This window comes from Pecten maximus, chromosome 5 (genome assembly GCF_902652985.1).
Source record: "Pecten maximus chromosome 5, xPecMax1.1, whole genome shotgun sequence".
In the NCBI taxonomy this organism is placed as follows: Eukaryota; Metazoa; Mollusca; class Bivalvia; order Pectinida; family Pectinidae; genus Pecten; species Pecten maximus.
In genome coordinates, this window is record NC_047019.1 from 31,090,705 (window position 1) to 31,111,525 (window position 20,821).

The following is a 20,821-nucleotide window of genomic DNA, read 5'->3' on the forward strand; positions in this document are numbered from 1 at the left end:
CTGTGAATGACATCCAGCACGTTCTCGTTGTGACGTCGTAATTGAAGCCATGAAAACAATGATATTTCTGATATTTCACCATTAAGATTATGGTCGTATGTAAATAATCCTACTGTCGGCAATAAGACTTGGGAAAAATGGAATCCATACAAGACAGAAACAGAATTACTCCCTAGCTATGATGTCTATTGTTGCAAGTGACAGTGTTCTGTAGGCATTTAGCACAAAAAACGTACACATATTACATTCCAGAGATATTACAACTATTTGACCTATCAAAATTGGTTCCCAGGTTTAAGAAATGCTAATGGAATACTTAACACCAACATATTTGACAAATGATGTAAAAATGCTTTGAAATTCAATATCAACAAAATAATATGTATTACTGTATCTATATACACGTGATGATATTACATTATATCACACTTAACATTTAAACATATATCACACGTGATACAAACAATATACTAATATATAAATATATGTTTTAGCAGTCAATAATCTATGTAAATAACACAAATAAACTAATAATAACAACTTTGACAAAGATTAACACAAGTAAAAGGAACATACTAATAACATAAAATAGCTCTTCGTACGAAACAACCCCCTGTATAGCGTACATGTACATACTCTCTGTGTTTACACACCCTTCAGTCATTTTCAAGTCACTAACACCAGTTCTCTTACATCCGTACTTACATCAATATAACATCCTGCTAAACTTTGATTATATACATAAACCAGTCCTGATAGAAAAATAAGTCAAACAAAACCTAATTATCAGGCTATAAATACTATAAAACTGTAAAGATGTGGTATAGAACGACAGGAGTAGAACGGGAAATATTGTCAAATGGATTTCAATATCTGGTTTTACTGGTAACACAAAATTTAAATAGTTTTACATCAACAGGTTTGTATAGTGTGTATAGGTCCCTACATTTAAGCACTTAAAGTAAAATATTCAGATTTCCCGTGTATATCAGTGCACAGACAAATCAAGTACATCCATATTGCACGAACAGTGTGTGGCCTTGGATTGGTTTTCAGGTTCGAACCTATTTCCTCTGTTGAGTCACTATTTAATATTAGTAGATAAGTCTGCAGATCCGATGAGTTGAATTATGTCAGGTCTCCCGTGGGGGTTTTGACCATTACATATTGGGGGATTTGAACTTCTGATATTGTGACCGTCATCCTTCCTCCAAACTCCACCTTCACTTACGATTCATTTTTTATGTATGTATAAGCATGTCATTTTGAAATTGTATGTCACATAATATCGCTCCTAGACCTCGAAGTCGGTTTTTATGTCAAAAAAGTAAGTCATTTAAATGAAAAAATGCCAAAAAAAAAAAAAAAAATCAAATTTTTTCTGCATGATTTTGCCACAGCATCACTCCTGGATCTCTAATGAATGTATAAACCAAATTTGAAGGGTGATAGGTGTATACTTTTGGACTTACCCCCAAAACTTGTAACTGAGTTTTGGTGCTAAAAAAGTTATTTCCACAAAATGGTAAAATGCCAAAAAATCACAATTTCTTTCTGCATGATTTTGGCATAACATCACTCCTAGACCTCTAATGAATGTATAAACCAAATTAGAAGAGCATGAGGTATATACTTTTGGACTTACAAGATTCCAAAAACTTACCCCAAAAACTTTAAAGTTTTGGGGTGGGACGCCGACGCCAACGCGGACGCTGGGGTGACAGCATCAGCTCTTGGTTACTCGTAACCGGTGAGCTAATGACAAATTGTTAAACTGGTGCATACTTTTAAGATCATAGAGGAGTGATAATCAAGTTCAAAACCAGTCGATTTAACGGTATGGAAACCTCCAGATTCGCTTGATCTCGTCAAAGAATCAATAAGTCATTTTGTTTTATCTACAAGGTGGTGGTGACGGAGCCTTCGATTTTGTCACAACATATAGAGGGTACAGAGAGTGAAAGTGAACGTAACCCCTAGAGTATCGAGGTGCTGAGAGTGAAAAAGTGAACGTAACTCCTAGAGTATCGAGGTGCTGAGAGTGAAAAAGTGAACGTAACTCCTAGAGTATCGAGGTGCTGAGAGTGAAAAAGTGAACGTAACTCCTAGAGTATCGAGGTGCTGAGAGTGAAAAAGTGAACGTAACTCCTAGAGTATCGAGGTGCAGGCAGTGAAGTGAACGTAACCCCTGTTAGTAGGTCAAAACCCAGAAAACAGTCAAAGCCCAAGAAATCAGTCAGTCAAAGCCAAAGAAAACAGTAAGTTCAAACCCGAGAAAACAGTAAGTCAAAACCCCAGAAAACAGTCAAAGGCTAAGAAATCTGTCAGTCAAAGCCCAAGAAATCAGTCAGTCAAAGCCAAAGAAAACAGTAAGTTTAAACCCGAGAAAACAGTAAGTCAAAACCCCAGAAAACAGTCAAAGGCTAAGAAATCTGTCAGTCAAAGCCCAAGAAATCAGTCAGTCAAAGCCCAAGAAATCAGTCCAAGCCCAAGAAACCAGTCAGTTAAAGCCAGCGCCAGTATTTAACGTATAGAGGAAAAGGTAACCATACAGCGCTAGTGGTGGGGCGAAGATAGAAAATAATAGAATATTGGTTAAGAAAAAAAAAAAAAAAAAATGGTGACGACTCTGAAAAGGCAATAAATCGCAAATTTCTGAAAGTGTTTGTAAAACCATCGGTCATTTACAAGCGATCAAGGAAATGATATTACTATAGTTACAACTGTTAAGTGGTTTGTGTTCAGCATTAAACAAATTATAACAAAGGCTGATATGTTTAATAAATGTACTTGAGATGTACATAAATTTTCTATAAAATCATGTATTTGTGCCAAAAATAAATAAACTGTTCATATTCGACGATTGATTTTGAGTTTCTGACTATTGATTCTGAAAGTGATATCGATTTCCATCACTAGCTACAACATACACAATATACAATTGTGTACTTACAAAGGAAGGACGTCACCGATACACAGTATACTATAATATATAGTATATATGATTTAACACATGTAAATTAATAATAAACATTATGCTAGTATGATAGTTGTAAATGTATTTAGCATTTAAAAGAATTTATCGAAGAAAAATATGAAATCATTTGGAATTATTTAACATCGTGGCTACAATATTTAAAGAAAATTTAACACCACACTGAGGTTAAACTTGTTAGGAATAATTCAGCACTATGGTAACAATGGTTAGAAATAATTAAACACTATGGTTACAGTGGTTAGAAATAATTAAACACTATGGTTACAGTGGTTAGAAATAATTAAACACTATGGTTACAGTGGTTAGAAATAATTAACCACTATGGTTGCAATGGTTAGAAATGATTGAACACTATGGTTACAATGGTAAGGGATACATTAATACCATAGTTACAAGAGCTAGGGATGTCCAACATCTTTGCTAACGAGGTTAGAAATATTCTAACATCTCGGTTACAAAGGTAAGGGATAATTTATCACCAACACTAAACGGGTTAATGATTATTTGTCACACGTTTACAATTAATGGTAAGGAAAAATTCAACGTCATCATTAAAATGACGATTATTTAATACATGTTTACAATTTAACGCCATGGTTGCCATAGTTAAAGATAATTTCAAACCATGGATACCATAGTTAGGGATAACTGAACAGCATTGTTACCATAGTTAGAGATAATTAATACCATGGTTACCATAGTTAGAGATAATTAATACCATGGTTACGATAATTAAAGGTAATTAATACAATGTCCAAGATACTGTGTAAATAGTGAAAAAAGCAAGGCTTCCTCAAATGAAGACAGACTCAACAAGTCATGAAAAAAATAAAGTTAGATGTGACATTTCCTCACACACACATCTCTTGTTTTAATGAAAACCTTCTCACACACCAAGACCTTGTGTTTAAATGATTTTCTACACACACTTATATTGCTTCAATGACAATCTGCTCACATACCCAAACCTTTCTTTTAAGACAGAATCCACATACAAACATACTGTTGTAATAATAACACCCATTTCTAATGTACCTGTACCTTTTATAATAAGCCTTGTGTACCTGTACCTTTAATGATAAAAGCTAATGTACCTGTACCCTTTATAATAAAGCCTAATGTACCTGTACCCTTTATAATAAAGCCTAATGTACTCGTACCTTTAATGATAAAAGCTAATGTACCTGTACCTTCTATAATAAAGCCTAATTTACCTGTACCTTCTATAATAAAGCCTAATTTACCTGTACCTTTTATAATAAAGCCTAATTTACCTGTACCTTCTATAATAAAGCCTAATTTACCTGTACCCTTTATGATAAAGCCTAATTTACATGTACCTTTTATAATAAAGCCTAATGTACTCGTACCTTTAATGATAAAAGCTAATGTACCTGTGTACCTTCTATAATAAAGCCTAATTTACCTGTACCTTCTATAATAAAGCCTAATTTACCTGTACCTTTTATAATAAAGCCTAATTTACCTGTACCTTCTATAATAAAGCCTAATTTACCTGTACCCTTTATGATAAAGCCTAATTTACATGTACCTTTTATAATAAAGCCTAATTTACCTGTACCTTCTATAATAAAGCCTAATTTACCTGTACCCTTTATAATAAAGCCTAATTTACCTGTACCCTTTATAATAAAGCCTAATTTACATGTACCTTTTATAATACAGCCTTATTTACCTGTACCCTTTATAATAAGGCCTAATTTACCTGTACCCTTTATAATAAAGCCTAATTTACCTGTACCTTTTAGAATTCATATATCTGACCCTTGTTTTAATCATACTTTTTTCTCATGTACAGAACCTAATGTTTTGATGACATTTTTCTCACAACTACTTAGATATAATTTTAATGACATGACTATCTCACATACATCTGATACACACCATGAATTTTCAACAGAACCACCACTGTATAATTGACCCTAGCTTATTGTACATTATAAAGTCAACATTGTTTATGTTAAATGATTGAACAATGTCTTCTGGAATGTATCACAAATATATCAAATTCATAAATATCTTGAAATAACAAATAAGATACATGCAGGATATGTAATATGTTTTTTTTTGGTTTATTTTGTTTAACGGCCTATTGACAGACAGGAGACAGGTTCATTTAAGGACGTTCCAGGTTTTGGAGGTTGAGGAAAGCCGGAGTACCTGGAGAATAACTACTGGCCTATGGCCTACTTGGACAGCCTCCCCCCCCACCTCACTCATGTAACATGGCACTAACATAAGAGGACCTGAGTGCCCTATTGATTATAATTACTTCAATGTCTACAACAGTACATGACACCAGTGTCCCTTCCACCCATAACTGGGACTAACAGAACAGTACACTCCTCTCCTGGTAAGATAGGGGGATCTCAACCAGGGGCGAGATTTTTGTTTGAGTCTTCTCCCATGTAATATGTTGCCACTGCTTCATTGTCGTAATATTACAAGTTACCACCATGGTATTCCAGTAAAAATGTGGATGGAAGAAACCAGTATCATAATTTATACCTCAACATCTAGAATGAAAGCAACATTCTTATACGATAACCTTAACATCCACAACTGCACGTGAACATTTAATTTTCCTTTGATTACTGAATATTAAACAAATGTCTCAACACCTTTCAATCAGTTACTTAAAATGTTTTAAACTCTGTGTAAGATAAAAATTCTATTTTATGAAACACATATCGTGAAAATTACTATAACATTTAAAACTTAATTTCAAAGGTTGATTAAATAACAAAATAATATGCTATGAAAATGAAAAAAAAAACATATTGATATCTCAATCTTCATAATAAAACATCACAATCAACAATGATATACATGATGTGGTTTTTGTACAACAATCACCTAAAAGACATTGATCTCAATATCATACTAAAACATTTCTAGGAGCTGACAACAGGGGTAACATCTGACTGGCTGATGTTGGAAGATATAGATGGGAGGGGTGGTGTAGGTTGAATAAAGGCAACTGTGGTCACACCATCATCTGTTATTGGTCTTGGTGAGAATATTGTCTCTGGATTAGAACTTTGTGTCCCTGGCTTTGTCAGCTCTAGTGGCTTCAGTTGGGAGTGTTTTTTCCTTGGTGTTTGATGAAGCACGATTATGTCCCCATTGGTGCTGGATCCCTCCTTTCCCTCCTTACTCACTATCACAGATTTATTCTCAGCATCTGATTGGCCAGATGCTACGGTCTCTTCTACAGGTTTAACTGTAGAGATATTGTCATGGTGGTTATCTGCCCCTGAATCTGGTGGCTGCCTTGGATAATTGGCCCCAGCAACGGTGGGGTTTGTCACTGGGGGCACAGTAAGGGGAGGTGGTTGTCTAGGATAATTACCATTCTGTATAAGAAAAAAACACCTTAACTTACAATCAATATGACAAACACAGATATATTGGCATCCATAAAATGTTCATAAGCTTGATATATGGATTCTAGAATTGGGCTGAATTACCATTAATATAAGTTACAGAGTAAAGAACTGATGAGAAAGTGATTTCTTAAAACTTTTACCACTGACCTCAATTGGTCCAGAAGGTCTTCTTCGTCTAGACCTATACTCCTTAAATTCTCCAACACACACAACTGTCATAATCGAGAAGAAGAATATAGAGGTGGCACCAAATATTATGATAAATATCACGCCTCCACTCAGCACAACAGCTGAAATAAAATAGTGAGATATTGAAAGTAAATATACTTATAGACAGTACATAATACATATGTTAGTTAATTGAATGGATGACTATGGGACTCATGAAAATCGATAGTTTTATTGACAAATATTGGGAGTTCATGAAAAATATTACAACATTTGCATTTTTCTCTGATTGAACATGCAATGACAGGATTGTTTATTGTTAAGGAATCAACATGACTATATCAATTTTTTTTGAAGATGCATCATCTACGACAAAAGAGTAATGATGCTTGATCAAAAACAAGAATAGGTCATTGGTTATGTATACAACAACAAAATACATACTTTCCACTATCACACGCCCCAAAAAGTTCAAGTTTCTAATTTCATTAAATTTATTATGTAACTTTCTGTCCTACATGAGATAATTTTTTTTAATTGTCTGCGTATATTAGATATATTTCTATACTGTCGGCCATTATTTTTATGTACATTGTATTTTGTGATGAGAAGTTATATGCTGTCAGTGGTGAAGGATCTTTAACCAAAAACAGGTACATAACATTTGATTGAATTAAAAGTAATTGGTAGATTTTGTCAAGATTTGTCCACATGAAAATTTACAAACTTTTCAAATAGTTATCAAATGAGTAAAGTATGAATGTCTAAAGGATCTTATTGGCTAACAATTGTATTAATCATTAAATTGAATGATATAACTTACTATACAATTATTTCATAAGTTGTTACTTCAGAATTTATTGTATACATTTTATTTCTTTCATAGGATTTCATAATTTCAGCAACAATGCTTTACAATGTATAAAAGTACGAGTTGTAAAGATGTGTTTACCATCAGATTCAGCTGCTGGTGTTGTGCCGTTTGTGCTCATCTCTCTAGCTGTTTCTCATCACAGACAACCTCATCCCTTTCTCTATGCTACTCCATCTGGACAAAACAGACAGAAAGACATTTTACAGTAATCATAATTACAGCTATCTGGACAAAACAGACAGAAAGACATTTTACAGTAATCATAATTACAGCTAAGTGATCAAGCCCATGCTTATTTGTCAAAAGATCAATGGGAGCATATTGTATACAAATGTAATTCATAGCTGTTTATTCTCTCATAAATCAATGTCTTATCTTGAAAACCCTTCTACAGATTTGGTTCATTTTTTACACTATAATATCATGATTGAAGTTTACAACTGGGTAGTGGTGATTGGGCAGAATATTAATTAAAGGGTTAAAGCTAAGGTCACCTTCTGCATGGGACACTTTTTGGACAGGAACATGAACATTCCTTTCGACGTCATACAAACATTTTCTACTTTACTAACATAGACTGCAGGTTTTAACTGTACAAGTATAGAGTTGTTTCATGCTTTAAAAGATAGTCCCCTTTAGCCCCATCTGTAGAGTAATGGACCGGTAAACTAGGAGGTCATGGACTTGATCCCTGTAGGCACACTTCTTTTGTACTTGGTTATCCTATTACATTTAGTGTCATGTCACGCAACCACTCCATGTATAAACTTAACTACCTTGCATGTTGAGAGGCTTTGAGCTAGAGATCTTGAGCTGACCTGGTGATTTGTAATTAAGAAACAGCAAAGTAATGTGACAAGTTGTTATTACATGTATACATTGTATAACAGCACATATCAATTGTCTGAAAGAGCAGCAAGATATGTATACAAGGAATTCCCCTTGAGAACTCCAGGATTTGTCTTTACAATGGTTGTATCAACATCCTTCAGAAGGGACTCACTGCAGAGTAGTAGTAGGAAGGCCAGACTGTCAGCTTTGAAAAGATCACCTACAATCTCAAAGCCATACCTGCTGACCTGTACCTGACCAGGACTGTCTCCAGGGATTGGGTAGCCCTGAGTTTCTCTTACCTGCACACCAGACTTTGACATTCTGACAGCTAGATGTCTGGCAAATGCAAAAGTCTATCATCCAAGTCAAAAGAATTTTTCAAGTTATCTTACAAATCAAGGACCATTATAGACTGGAACAACTTATCCTCCCTCTTTTGTCTCCTTTGTAGACAGCCTTGAATCATTTAAGGCTGACCTGCAGTATTCTACACAATAGCAACACCACTAGCTACAAATCCCTTCTTGTTTCTCACGATATTACTCCCCACATCCAGCACATCTTCTCTTCATTGCCCAACTACATGTAATATAGACTGATCTATACATGTTTCTAACAGAAAGAAGAGCCAGGATACATTGTACATATACTACATACATGTACATGTACTTTCATAAACTATACTGTATAGATTTTATAAGTGGAGGTCCTCATGTACCATTTCTTGCCAGTCATTTAGAATTTATACCCATGAGGTATCTATCGTTTGATATATTGCAGTTGACTTCCCATAGAGGATGCTGGTCTGATCAAATTTGGGCCACCAATAATTTTCGCTGCGACATTGTACAGTTGTAAGGGGTGTGCCTAATGAGTGTCCTGTGAGGAATGAGTGTCCTGTGAGAGTTTTTTCACGCCCCGCAATTCGTTAAGTGATATTTTTAAATATTTTTTTCTGTATCATACAGATGAACATCGAACCCATTAACATGCAAAATTTGACTTGGATTGGACGTGTGCATATTATGCATTTTTAACGACATAGTTACGGTGCAGTGCACATGCGAGTGTCCTGTGAGGTTTTCGCACGCCCCGCAATTCATTAAACGATATTTTAAAATTATTTTTTCTGTATCATACAGATGAATATTAAACCTAATAACATGCAAAATTTGACTTTGATTGGACGGGTGCATAACATGCAAATGTAACGGCGAAGACGAAGTAACGGTGCCATAAAACTGCGAGTGTCCTGCGAGGAATGTGACCTGTGAGGAATGAGTGTCCTGTGAGTGTTTTTGCACGCCCCGCAATTCATTAAATGATATTTTAGAATTATTTTTTCTGTATCATACAGATGAATATCTAACCTATTAACATGTAAAATTTGACTGTGATATAACGAGTGCATACTATACAAATGTACCGGCGAACACGAAGTTACGGTGCCATAAACATACGAGTGTCCTGTGAGGAATGAGTGTCCTGTGATTGTTTTTGCACGCCCCGCAACTCATTAAATGATATTTTAGAATTATTTTTTCTGTATCATACAAATGCACATTGAGCCTATTACCATGCAAAAGTTGACCTTGATTGCACGAGTGCATATTATATAAATGCACCGTCAAAGTTACATTGCAGGGTGTCCCGCGAGGTGTTCGCACGCCCCGTGATTTTGTTTACCTTTCGAATACAGTGTGTACTAGGCTAACTAGTGAGTGTCCTGTGGCGCCGTGCCAACCTCGGGTACCTTGCCGCAGGCATGGTCACTGGTGATTGAACTGCTCAAACTTCAAAACTATGTCCGTTATATAAGAAATACAAATACACCTATTTTCTCCCAAAGTCCGTTTATAAGAATTATACAATAAATAACTTTATTACGCCTGAAATATACGTATTTTATCCCCAAGTCCGTATATAATAATTATTCAAAAAATTAACTTTATCATGCTCGAAATATACGTACATTTATGTATTTTCTCCCAAAGTACGTTTATAAGAATTCTACAAGAAACAACTTTATTACGCCTGCAATATACGTATTTTCTCCCTAAGTCCGTTTATAAGAATTCTACAATAAATAACTTTATTACGCCTGAAATATACGTATTTTATCCCCAAGTCCGTATATAATAATTATTCAAAAAATTAACTTTATCATGCTCGAAATATACGTACATTTATGTATTTTCTCCCAAAGTACGTTTATAAGAATTCTACAAGAAACAACTTTATTACGCCTGCAATATACGTATTTTCTCCCTAAGTCCGTTTATAAGAATTCTACAATAAATAACTTTATTACGCCTGAAATATACGTATTTTATCCCCAAGTCCGTATACAACAATTGTATAATAATTATACAAAAATTAACTTTATCATGCTCGAAATATACGTATTTTCTCCCAAAGTCCGTTTATAAGAATTCTACAAGAATTAACTTTATTACGCCTACAATATACGTATTTTCTCCCTAAGTCCGTTTATAAGAATTCTACAAGAATTAACTTTATTACGCCTACAATATACGTATTTTCTCCCTAAGTCCGTTTATAAGAATTCTACAATAAATAACTTTATTACGCCTGAAATATACGTATTTTATCCCCAAGTCCGTATATAATTATTATACAAAAAATAACTTTATCATGCTCGAAATATACGTATTTTCTCCCAATGTCCGTTTATAAGAATTATAAAATAAATAACTTTATTACGCCTGAAATATACGTATTTTATCCACAAGTCCGTATATAATAATTATACAAAAATTAACTTTATCATGCTCGAAATATACGTATTTTCTCCCAAAGTCCGTTTATAAGAATTCTACAAGAATTAACTTTATTACGCCTACAATATACGTATTTTCTCCCTAAGTCCGTTTATAAGAATTCTACAAGAATTAACTTTATTACGCCTACAATATACGTATTTTCTCCCTAAGTCCGTTTATAAGAATTCTACAATAAATAACTTTATTACGCCTGAAATATACGTATTTTATCCCCAAGTCCGTATATAATAATTATACAAAAATTAACTTTATCATGCTCGAAATATACGTATTTTCTCCCAAAGTCCGTATATAAGAATTCTACAAGAATTAACTTTATTACGCCTACAATATACGTATTTTCTCCCCAAGTCCGTATATAATAATTATTCAAAAAATAACTTTATCATGCTCGAAATATACGTATTTTCTCCCAAAGTCCGTTTATAAGAATTATACAAAAAATAACTTTATTACGCCTACAATATACGTATTTTATCCCCAAGTCCGTTTATAAGAATTCTACAAGAATTAACTTTATTACGCCTACAATATACGTATTTTCTCCCAAAGTCCGTTTATAGGAATTCAACAAGAAACAACTTTATTACGCCTGAAATATACGTATTTTATCCCCAAGTCCGTATATAATAATTATACATGTATATGTATATAAAGTGAGTTAGTTGGCATCACTAATCAATTCATATACACTGTACTTTGGCGGTACATTAGCATAATATGCACACGTCCAATCAAAGTCAAATTTGGCATATTAATCGGTCAGATGTTCATCTATATGATACATAACAAAATATATTAAAATGTCACTTAACGAATTGCGGGGCGTGCAAAAACCTCACAGGACACTCGCATGTGCACTGCACCGTAACTTTGTCGTAAAAAATGCATCATATGCACACGTCCAATCCATGTCAAATTTGGCAGATTAATCGGTTAGATGTTCATCTGTATGATACAGAAAAAAATATTTAAAAATATCACTTAACGAATTGCGGGGCGTGAAAAAACTTTCACAGGACACTCATTCCTCACGGGACACTCATTCCTCTCAGGACGCTCACATGTGTAATGCATCGTAACTTTGGCGGTACATTAGCATAATATGCACACGTCCCATCTAAGCTAAATTTGGCATATTAATCGGTTAGATGTTCATCTCTATGATACAGAAAAAAATATTTTAAAATATCACTTAACGAATTGCGGGGCGCGAAAAAAACTTTCACAGGACACTCATTCCTCACGGGACACTCATTCCTCTCAGGACGCTCACATCGTAACTTTGGCGGTACATTAGCATAATATGCACACGTCCCATCTAAGTTAAATTTGGCATATTAATCGGTTAGATGTTTTTCTGTATGATACAGAAAAAAATATATTAAAATATCACTTAACGAATTGCGGGGCAGATCAATCGATTAGATGTCCATCTTTATTATACAGCAAACATAATTTTAAAACATCAGATAATGAATTGCGGGGCGTGAACAAAAACGCTCAAATTTTATTAACATGACAATATATCACCTGTCGACCTGTTTGTGATTGTACATTACAAGTTTTCAGACTGAGATTAACAAATTCTATGTATTAATAACAGTTTACCATTATATTTGGTTATATATTATGTATAAGTTATATTGTTCAATTCTATATTAATACGTCTAACTCAAGTAGCTTAAACAATGCATTAAGTTATCATATGTGCGTAAATTACATGTAAAAGGAGCAGCACAAACCGGCCCGCACATTTAAGAAAAAAAGGTTTCAGCAGTTTAATTAACAGTGATCCATGCCTGCGGCAAGGATATAGATAACTAACACGTCAAGGTACCCGAGGTTGGCACGGCGCCACAGGACACAGGTGGTACATGTGTATAACCATCGGTAAATGGGGCGTGCGAACAAATCGATCAGCACCGTAACTTTGTCGTAAAAAATGCATCATATGCACACGTCCAATCGAAGTCAAATTTGGCATGGTTATGGGTTAGATGTTCATCTGTATGAAACAGAAAAAAAAAAATTAAAAATATCACTTAACGAATTGCGGGGCGTGTAAAATCACTCACAGGACACTCATTCCTCACAGGACACTTGCGTGTGTAGTGCACCGTAACTTCGCCGATATATTTGCATATATTTGCATTATATGCCCTTGTCCAATCATAGTCAAATTTTGCGTACTAATATGTTCTATGTTCATCTGTATGCTAGAGAAAAAATAATTTTAAAATGTCTATTACTGAATCGCGGGGCGTGAAAAAACTCTCACAGGACACTCATTCCTCACAGGACGCTCACATGTGTAATGCATCGTAACTTTGCCGATACATTAGCATACTATGCACTCGTTCAATCAAAGTCAAATTTGGCAAATTAATCGGTTAGATGTTCATCTGTATGATACAGAAAAAAATATTCGAAAATGTCACTTAACGAATTGCGGGGCGTGAAAAAACCTCACAGGACACTCGCATGTGCGCTGCACCGTAACTTTGTCGTAAAAAATGCATAATATGCACACGTCCAGTCAAAGTGAAATTTGGCATGGTAATGGGTTCGACGTTCATCTGTATGATACAGAAAAAATTATTTAAAAATATTACTTAACGAATTGCGGGGCGTGAAAAAACTCTCACAGGACACTCATTCCCCACAGGTCACTCATTAGGTGGACCGGTTGTAAGTAACAGAGTAAGGGGTTGGGCATCACGTCATATCACACTCGGTCATAATACTGTAAAGCATTTCAAATTGAGATAATACTGTTATTTAAGTTATCTTACCATGGTAAATTATCCGTTGTAGACGTTTCTTTATCATGTGATAGATCGTACGAGTTTACACATTGTTGACAGTTGTTATCAACGCATCCATGTAAACTGCAGTTCTTTCGCAATGCGAATCAAACACGGAAATGACATTGACTATACTGATGTTGTTTATAATAATAGTGTAGGAAAACGGTGAATAGGTACGGAATTGTAATGTGGCACGAAATAATATTATATAGATCTAGGTATTTTCAAAACACAAAATTATACCTTTTTTTCTATTTGTACTCCGATGTTTGTTTGAAATATGTTTCTTTTTGCTATTTCATAGCAGGGACGTACATGTAATCGTCGATGGTACGAGGAAAAAACGAGAATTTATAAAGATTTTTGTTTAAGGATATTTGATTAGTTTGTTTCAATAGCCAATCTGATTAAAATACAGATCCTAATACTATCGTGTTGAGGCCCGATAGTATTAGGATCTGTATTTTAATCAGATTGTTTCAATAGCCACACGATTATGTATAATTTTAAAGAGCAGGAGTGTTCTGTGTTTTTCTTCGAATGGCTAGGGGTTCCCATGCAGTTCAGTTATAATGCTGTCATATGTTGATGGCGCAGCCCTGCACTCTTTTCCCATGCTGGTTGTAAACTTACCGCGCAAGGATTTATTCTGATGTATACATGGGCCCAGTAAGTGTTCCTATTGGGGAAGCTATAGTTTTGCCCCAAAATTACATCGAGTCCGTGTAGCGGTCCTAGGGTATTATGATATAACAGCCAACTAAACGTTAATTGTCTTCACTATACAGTATGACATCGGGTCCCCACATATTTCTTTCATTTTAGACCAGGGATTTACATGTGCTTCGTGTATTGGCAGATAAAAAGCCACGTGAGATATCAGTATAAATTGCGTTTATTGAAAAACAATTTAATCTTACTTTTGGCAGAAGAGAACGTTCACTGCCATTTCTTAAATCTTTTACGTATGTCGACCATCTTTTGTAAAGTTTGAAAATTTGTAGTTACGAGGCAGCTTGAGTGAGTACATTTACTTTTTAACCACTTATTACAGCCCCTTTACCTCAAGCCTTTATTTGGTTCAATAATTCGTTAATGAAATCACTTAAATTTTTGTGGACAAAGATCCCGTTGTAACACCCCTCTTTCCATCTGTACACCCATTGACTTTAAGACAATAAATTAAGCTACAACTTTCCACATTTTTCATTATTCTTTAAGAATAACACGTATTTTGCCGCTGAGCCTCATTTCAGGTATTTTGAACAAAAGGCCAGCGTGTCATACCGTATCAAACGCCTTATTGCTGTCTAAAAAGCGACATAAACATTGGAACCATTTTCCATATTGTAGTTGATACATCCTTGTTCTGAAATATTGCCAACCATAGATTATAATTCAGGAAATTGAATTGAATAGCTCCGTAGAACAATTCAACAAATACCGACTTTAATAAGATATCTTAAAATTGTCTTAATTTAATTAGTCAGTCCTCCAAGTAGAACAATTAAGTTGCACAATGTAACATTTTGTTTACAGGAAAGGGACAATTGTGTCTGTATACATTTATCACTGTCGTAAGCATTAGATAATGTGAATTGTTAGGACCACGCGCAAAGTCTATGTGAAGATAACCGTAAACAATATCTGGACCGTGTGCACGCGAGGTCAGGACAAGGACGTTTGCACACGATATATGATTGTTTACGTCTATGTAACATAATTTCGTAGCCAGGCAATAGAACTGTTTACATATGTATACGAATTCTTTAAAAGTGAGACGATTATGTCATTATTCTTTAAACAATTAATCACAATAACGATATAATAATGAAATAATGACGGTGAACAACCTGTCTTTCTACATATTCGGATAAATACACTTAAGCTCCGCTCTAAAGATAAGCAATAAACTTATATACTCTAACATAGTTTTTGGAATTTAGTAAACTCGTAAAAAGTCCATTTGATATGAAATAAATAATCTCGTCAAATTGAATAATGGATTCCATATTAAATTAAGAAGAGTGTTGGATCCTTTATTTACGTGTACTTTACTTGGATGACCGTTACATGTCTGTATATAATCATTATAGAATTGATATCACGTTATAGGTGTTTACCATGTATATAATTGGTGCCACCAATTACGACTTTGGAGAACTTAGTTTATTTCTACTTTTGTATGCAGATAATTTAGTATTGATTTCTGAAACAATAGATAGTCTTCAAAATCTTTTAGATAACTTATATGAATACAACTGGAAGTGAATACAGATAAAACCAAAATAGTTATTTTCAGAAATGGTGGCCGTATAAAAGACAATGAATACTGGCAATATAATGATAGTAATTATAGACAATTGTTGTTATCTTGGTGTCCTGTTTAGATTTAATAATAAGTTTACCCAATGTAGCCGATCAGGGTTGTAAAGCACTTTTTTTTGCTTTACGGTCCAAATGCAACCGCTTTCAATTAAATATTAAGACATTGTTAGATGTTTGTGATACATTTGTTGGAAATGTTTTAAATTATTCCTGTGAAATATGGGGGAGGTCTAATTTTGCAATAATAGGAAAGATTCATTTGGAACTTTGTAAAACTATACTTGGTGTCCAGAAATCTACCTGTAAGGCTATGGTTTATTTTGAATTAGGTCGATTGACATTGGCAAATGAACACATATTTAGGATGATGAAATAGTACTTTAATTTATTAAATCATGATAATTGTATTTTGAATGAAGTTTACATAATTTTGTCACTAGAAACTGAAAAAAAGCTTATCGGAAATCTAATTGGTTAGTGTTTGTAAAACAGAAACTTTTTGAACTGGGATTGGGTTTTATATGGGTGACACATACTCCTTCCGACATCATAACTACCAAGGTATTACTTTAATCAGTTGTTTGGGAAAACTTTTTACTTCAATTTTGAATAATAGACTAGTTGATTTCGATTGTACATATTCAAAAATAAGTGATGCACTGTTTGGGTTAATAAAGATATGTCAACAGTTGACGCCATATTTGTGTTACAGTCATTAATAGGTAAAATACTTAGAAATAAAAAGAGATTATACTGTTGTTTTATTGATTACAGGAAAGAATTCGACTTTGTAAATAGACAGAACCTATGGTTTAAACTTATCAAAGAGGGAGTAGAAGGCAAAATGCTAACTATAATCCGTTCACTGTATAATGATGTTAAATGTTGTGTAAAATATAACAATAAGGTGTCAGATTTTTTCAATTGTAAGAAAGGTTTATTCCAAGGCGAAATTTTGTCACCTTTAATGTTTTCTATGTACGTAAATGATTGCGAGATGAGTTTTTTTAACTAATGATTGTCCTACTATTGAATTACAATCTATCAATCTATTATTATTGTACGCAGATGATATGGTACTTTTAGCAGAAACTGCAAAAGTTTTACAAAAAATGTTAGATACACTACTTACGTATACTAAAAAATGGAACCTTACTGTAAATACTTATAAAACAAAAGTGCTAGTTTTCAGAAACGGTGGTAAACTACGAGATGTTGAGGTATGGTTTTATAATGGCCGTGAACTCGAAACTGTGAATGATTTTAATTACTTAGGTATAATATTAATTTCAATGGTAAATTTAGAAAAACACAGGATAAGATTTCTGAACAGGGTAAAAAAGCACTTTTTTTGCAGTAGCTAATGTCTGTAAGAAAAACTTTTTAAATATAGAAACACAGCTTCATGTATTTGATACTTATGTTGCTAGCATTTTAAACTATGGTAGTGAAGTGTGGGGATTTCATAAGGCACCAGGGATAGAAAAACTACATTTAGATTTTTGTAAGAGATTACTAGGAGTTAAAAAATGCACGGCAAATTGTATGATATATCAGGAACTAGGGAGATATCCGATGACCATTATAAGGAAATTGAGGATCTTTAAGTATTGGTTTAAATTAAGAAACTCAATTCAAATAACTGTATTCTAAACGCTTGTTACCAAGAAATGCTTGAGAAAGAAAGTGAATGGTCTGATAGTATACGAGATGAATTATATAGAATGGGGTTAGGGTATATATGGTAAAGTGACAACGTCGTTGGCAATCATTTTGAAATTATTAAACGTAGAATGTATGATATGTTCCAACAAGGTTGCAACGACAAGATAGTTACATCTACAAAATGTTCTTTATACAAACACGTTAATGAGGGTTTTAGTTTACAGAAATATTAAATGAAACCTATAGGTAGTCATAATCTGAAACAAATATAGAAAATTCGTATGTCGTCACATAAGCTGAATATTGAGGTAGGTCGTTACAACAATACTGAACGAAGTCGTAGAATATGTACATCATGCAATAGCGGGGATATTGAAGATGAGTATCACTTTATAATAAAATGTGAATGTTTTAAACATATAAGAAACAAGCTTATAAAGAAATATTATTCTCTAAAGCCTAGTATGTTCAAATTTATTCAATTATTGAAAACAGATAACAAAAAAGATTTGTCAAATTTAACAAAGTTTCTCAGATTAAGTAACAAAAAGCGAATAGTTCATTAATGTTATGCAACAGCGATAGACAAATATGATATGTGGGTCATAGATTAATGTGAGATTAGTTAATATGATGTGAGAATAATAGTTTGATGAGCAGATGAATGGAATGGGAAAAATTACATAAATGTAATGTGAGAATGATAGATAAAGGTAATGTGAATAATAAATCGCTGTAATGTGAGAATGATAGATAAAGGTAATGTGAATAATAAATCGCGGTAATGTGAGAATGATAGATAAAGGTAATGTGAATAATAAATCGCTGTAATGTGAGAATGATAGAATGTTAGATAAATGTTTTGAGAATATTGTATCATTATATATATACTGTGAGAATAATAAATAAATGTATATATAAATAAATCCCTAGAGTAACATTTGAATGTGATGTGAGAATAACAGATGTAATATATATATAATAGATGTAATTGTAGGTAATTCTAATGTGAGATGTCTCTCTACACTATATATGTTGTGAGTGTTGTGTCTGTATATAGTTTGTGTCGTTTTTTGTTTGCACTGTATAAATATGTACTGTACTGATGAACCAAACGGTTAAAGTAATAAAGAACATGAACATGAACTCCTGTAAGTTAACGAGTTTATTACCCTTGATCAAACACCGTCTAGAGGATCAGGCTAAGCAAACCATATTTAATTCTTTAAATATTTCTAGTAAATGTGATTCATATAAGTATCTAATAAACAATGTCACTTTACAATATTGTTTAACCAAGGCATTAAATAATCAACATAAAATTGCAATAACTAAGGTACGTTTGTGTGCACATAATCCTGCTATAGAAGTTGGTAGAAGTAGAAATATTGTTAGGAATAATAGACTTTGTAACAACTGTACACAAAACGAGCTTGAAGATGAATTTCACTTTTTACTTGTACATGTATGTCCTAAATATTCAGATTGAAGGAAGAGATTTATTAAAAAATATTATTGGTATAAACCATCGGTCTTTAAATTTTTAAATTTACTGAATTCAAATAAGATAAAGGAATTGCATAGATAAGGTAAATTCATTGTACTGGCAAATACACAGAGAACGATTTAATATGTGTTAAACTATATTGCAAATTTATTGAGAGTACATTACATATGTTTTAAAAGTGGTACGATTATTCGATAAAAGTAATAAAGTAATATGTAAATATCATCATATACATGTATATAAGTATAACGATGTAGAATGATGTTTATATTATGTACCTTATGTGATATTCATATCATGTATGTTCATGTTGATATCCACATGTTGTATTTTGTACAAGATGAAGTATTATGTATTGTTTGTACAAAGCTCATTGGCTGTCAAGCCAAAGGTAATAAAATGAATTGAATTGAATTGGAAATAACCCTGCGTTAGCTTGACGGATCGGTATGCCATTGGCGGACATCTAATTGAATATGAAAATAAGTAAAACAATTTATCGAAATATGTGAAGATGTATAGATGATATGATGAAAAGATAAAAGTTAGTTGTCGGTTTGTATATACTAATCTGACCTAACGGTTGATAAATCGCTCGCTATATATGTGTTATAAAAATAACATAGTTCGAAGATAACAGGAGTATTGTAGCCATGCGTATTTCTTGTAACGTGTGCAAAATCCGTGTGCAATGTAATTGATTCAGTACGTACATAGTCCAAACGTGACCTTTTATTAGAACACCGACTGTTATATCTAAACATTAGGTATGAAATCTTATGACCACTTAAGCAGTCTGTGTACGTCGTATATTCTTATAAGTGGAAGTTAAAGAACTTCCAAGGACTAAATCTAAAAGGACTTTTTCAATTAAGTTTTGGTGGAGTGTACTACTCAAACATAATGTACGTGTATATGCTTATTATAATATAACATGTTCATACGCATTGCTTAAGAACAATGGGGAAATCTTCTGACTTCATACTCTTCTACATATTGTATTTTTTTTTATCTAGACATACTTTATTTGCTTCAAAAGCTATTACAAATTTACTAAGGCCCTGATCTCTACAACACATATTTAAATTGAAAAACAGCTTAATATGATCCAAATCAATACAATTTTTATACAATTAATAATAATAAAAAAAAAAAATAGATAAAAAAAACCCCGAAAAAAACAACAACAACAAAAAACAAAAAACAAAAAAAACACACACACGAAAAAAGAAGATATATATCATACATTATCTGTTATCACCAAAACCTTTGGCTGGATTTTATACATTTTTGCACACTTCTAAAATGTGTGTTTACGTCTTCAATTTTTTGTATAGTATAATGGAGACAGATGAAAAGAAAATGATAGGCATTCTCACAAAGTTTTTAACAAAAACACTCAGCAGTTTCAGTTAGATTACAT

General features: G+C 33.2%; 1 protein-coding gene across 1 annotated transcript; it reads right to left on the reverse strand.

Moving 5' to 3' along the window:
• Nucleotides 1–2,117: 2,117 nt before the first annotated feature.
• LOC117327788 lies at nt 2,118–13,994 on the reverse strand. The gene is made up of 4 exons (XM_033884963.1): nt 13,884–13,994; nt 7,529–7,624; nt 6,556–6,698; nt 2,118–6,375 (listed from the first exon to the last, which is right to left on the reverse strand). The coding sequence occupies exons 2-4, from the start codon at nt 7,566–7,568 to the stop codon at nt 5,914–5,916; spliced, it is 645 nt and encodes a 214-aa protein (XP_033740854.1). The 5' UTR covers nt 7,569–7,624; nt 13,884–13,994; the 3' UTR covers nt 2,118–5,913.
• Nucleotides 13,995–20,821: the final 6,827 nt, after the last annotated feature.

Bases quoted from the DNA above. Each gene is read 5' to 3' on its own strand.
- LOC117327788 (XM_033884963.1), bottom strand. From the start codon at position 7,568: ATGAGCACAAACGGCACAACACCAGCAGCTGAATCTGATG. The intron at 6,699-7,528 runs GTAAACACATCT...ATTTTATTTCAG, and splicing joins ACCAGCAGCTGAATCTGATG to CTGTTGTGCTGAGTGGAGGC. The intron at 6,376-6,555 runs GTCAGTGGTAAA...TTTCTTATACAG, and splicing joins GACCTTCTGGACCAATTGAG to AATGGTAATTATCCTAGACA.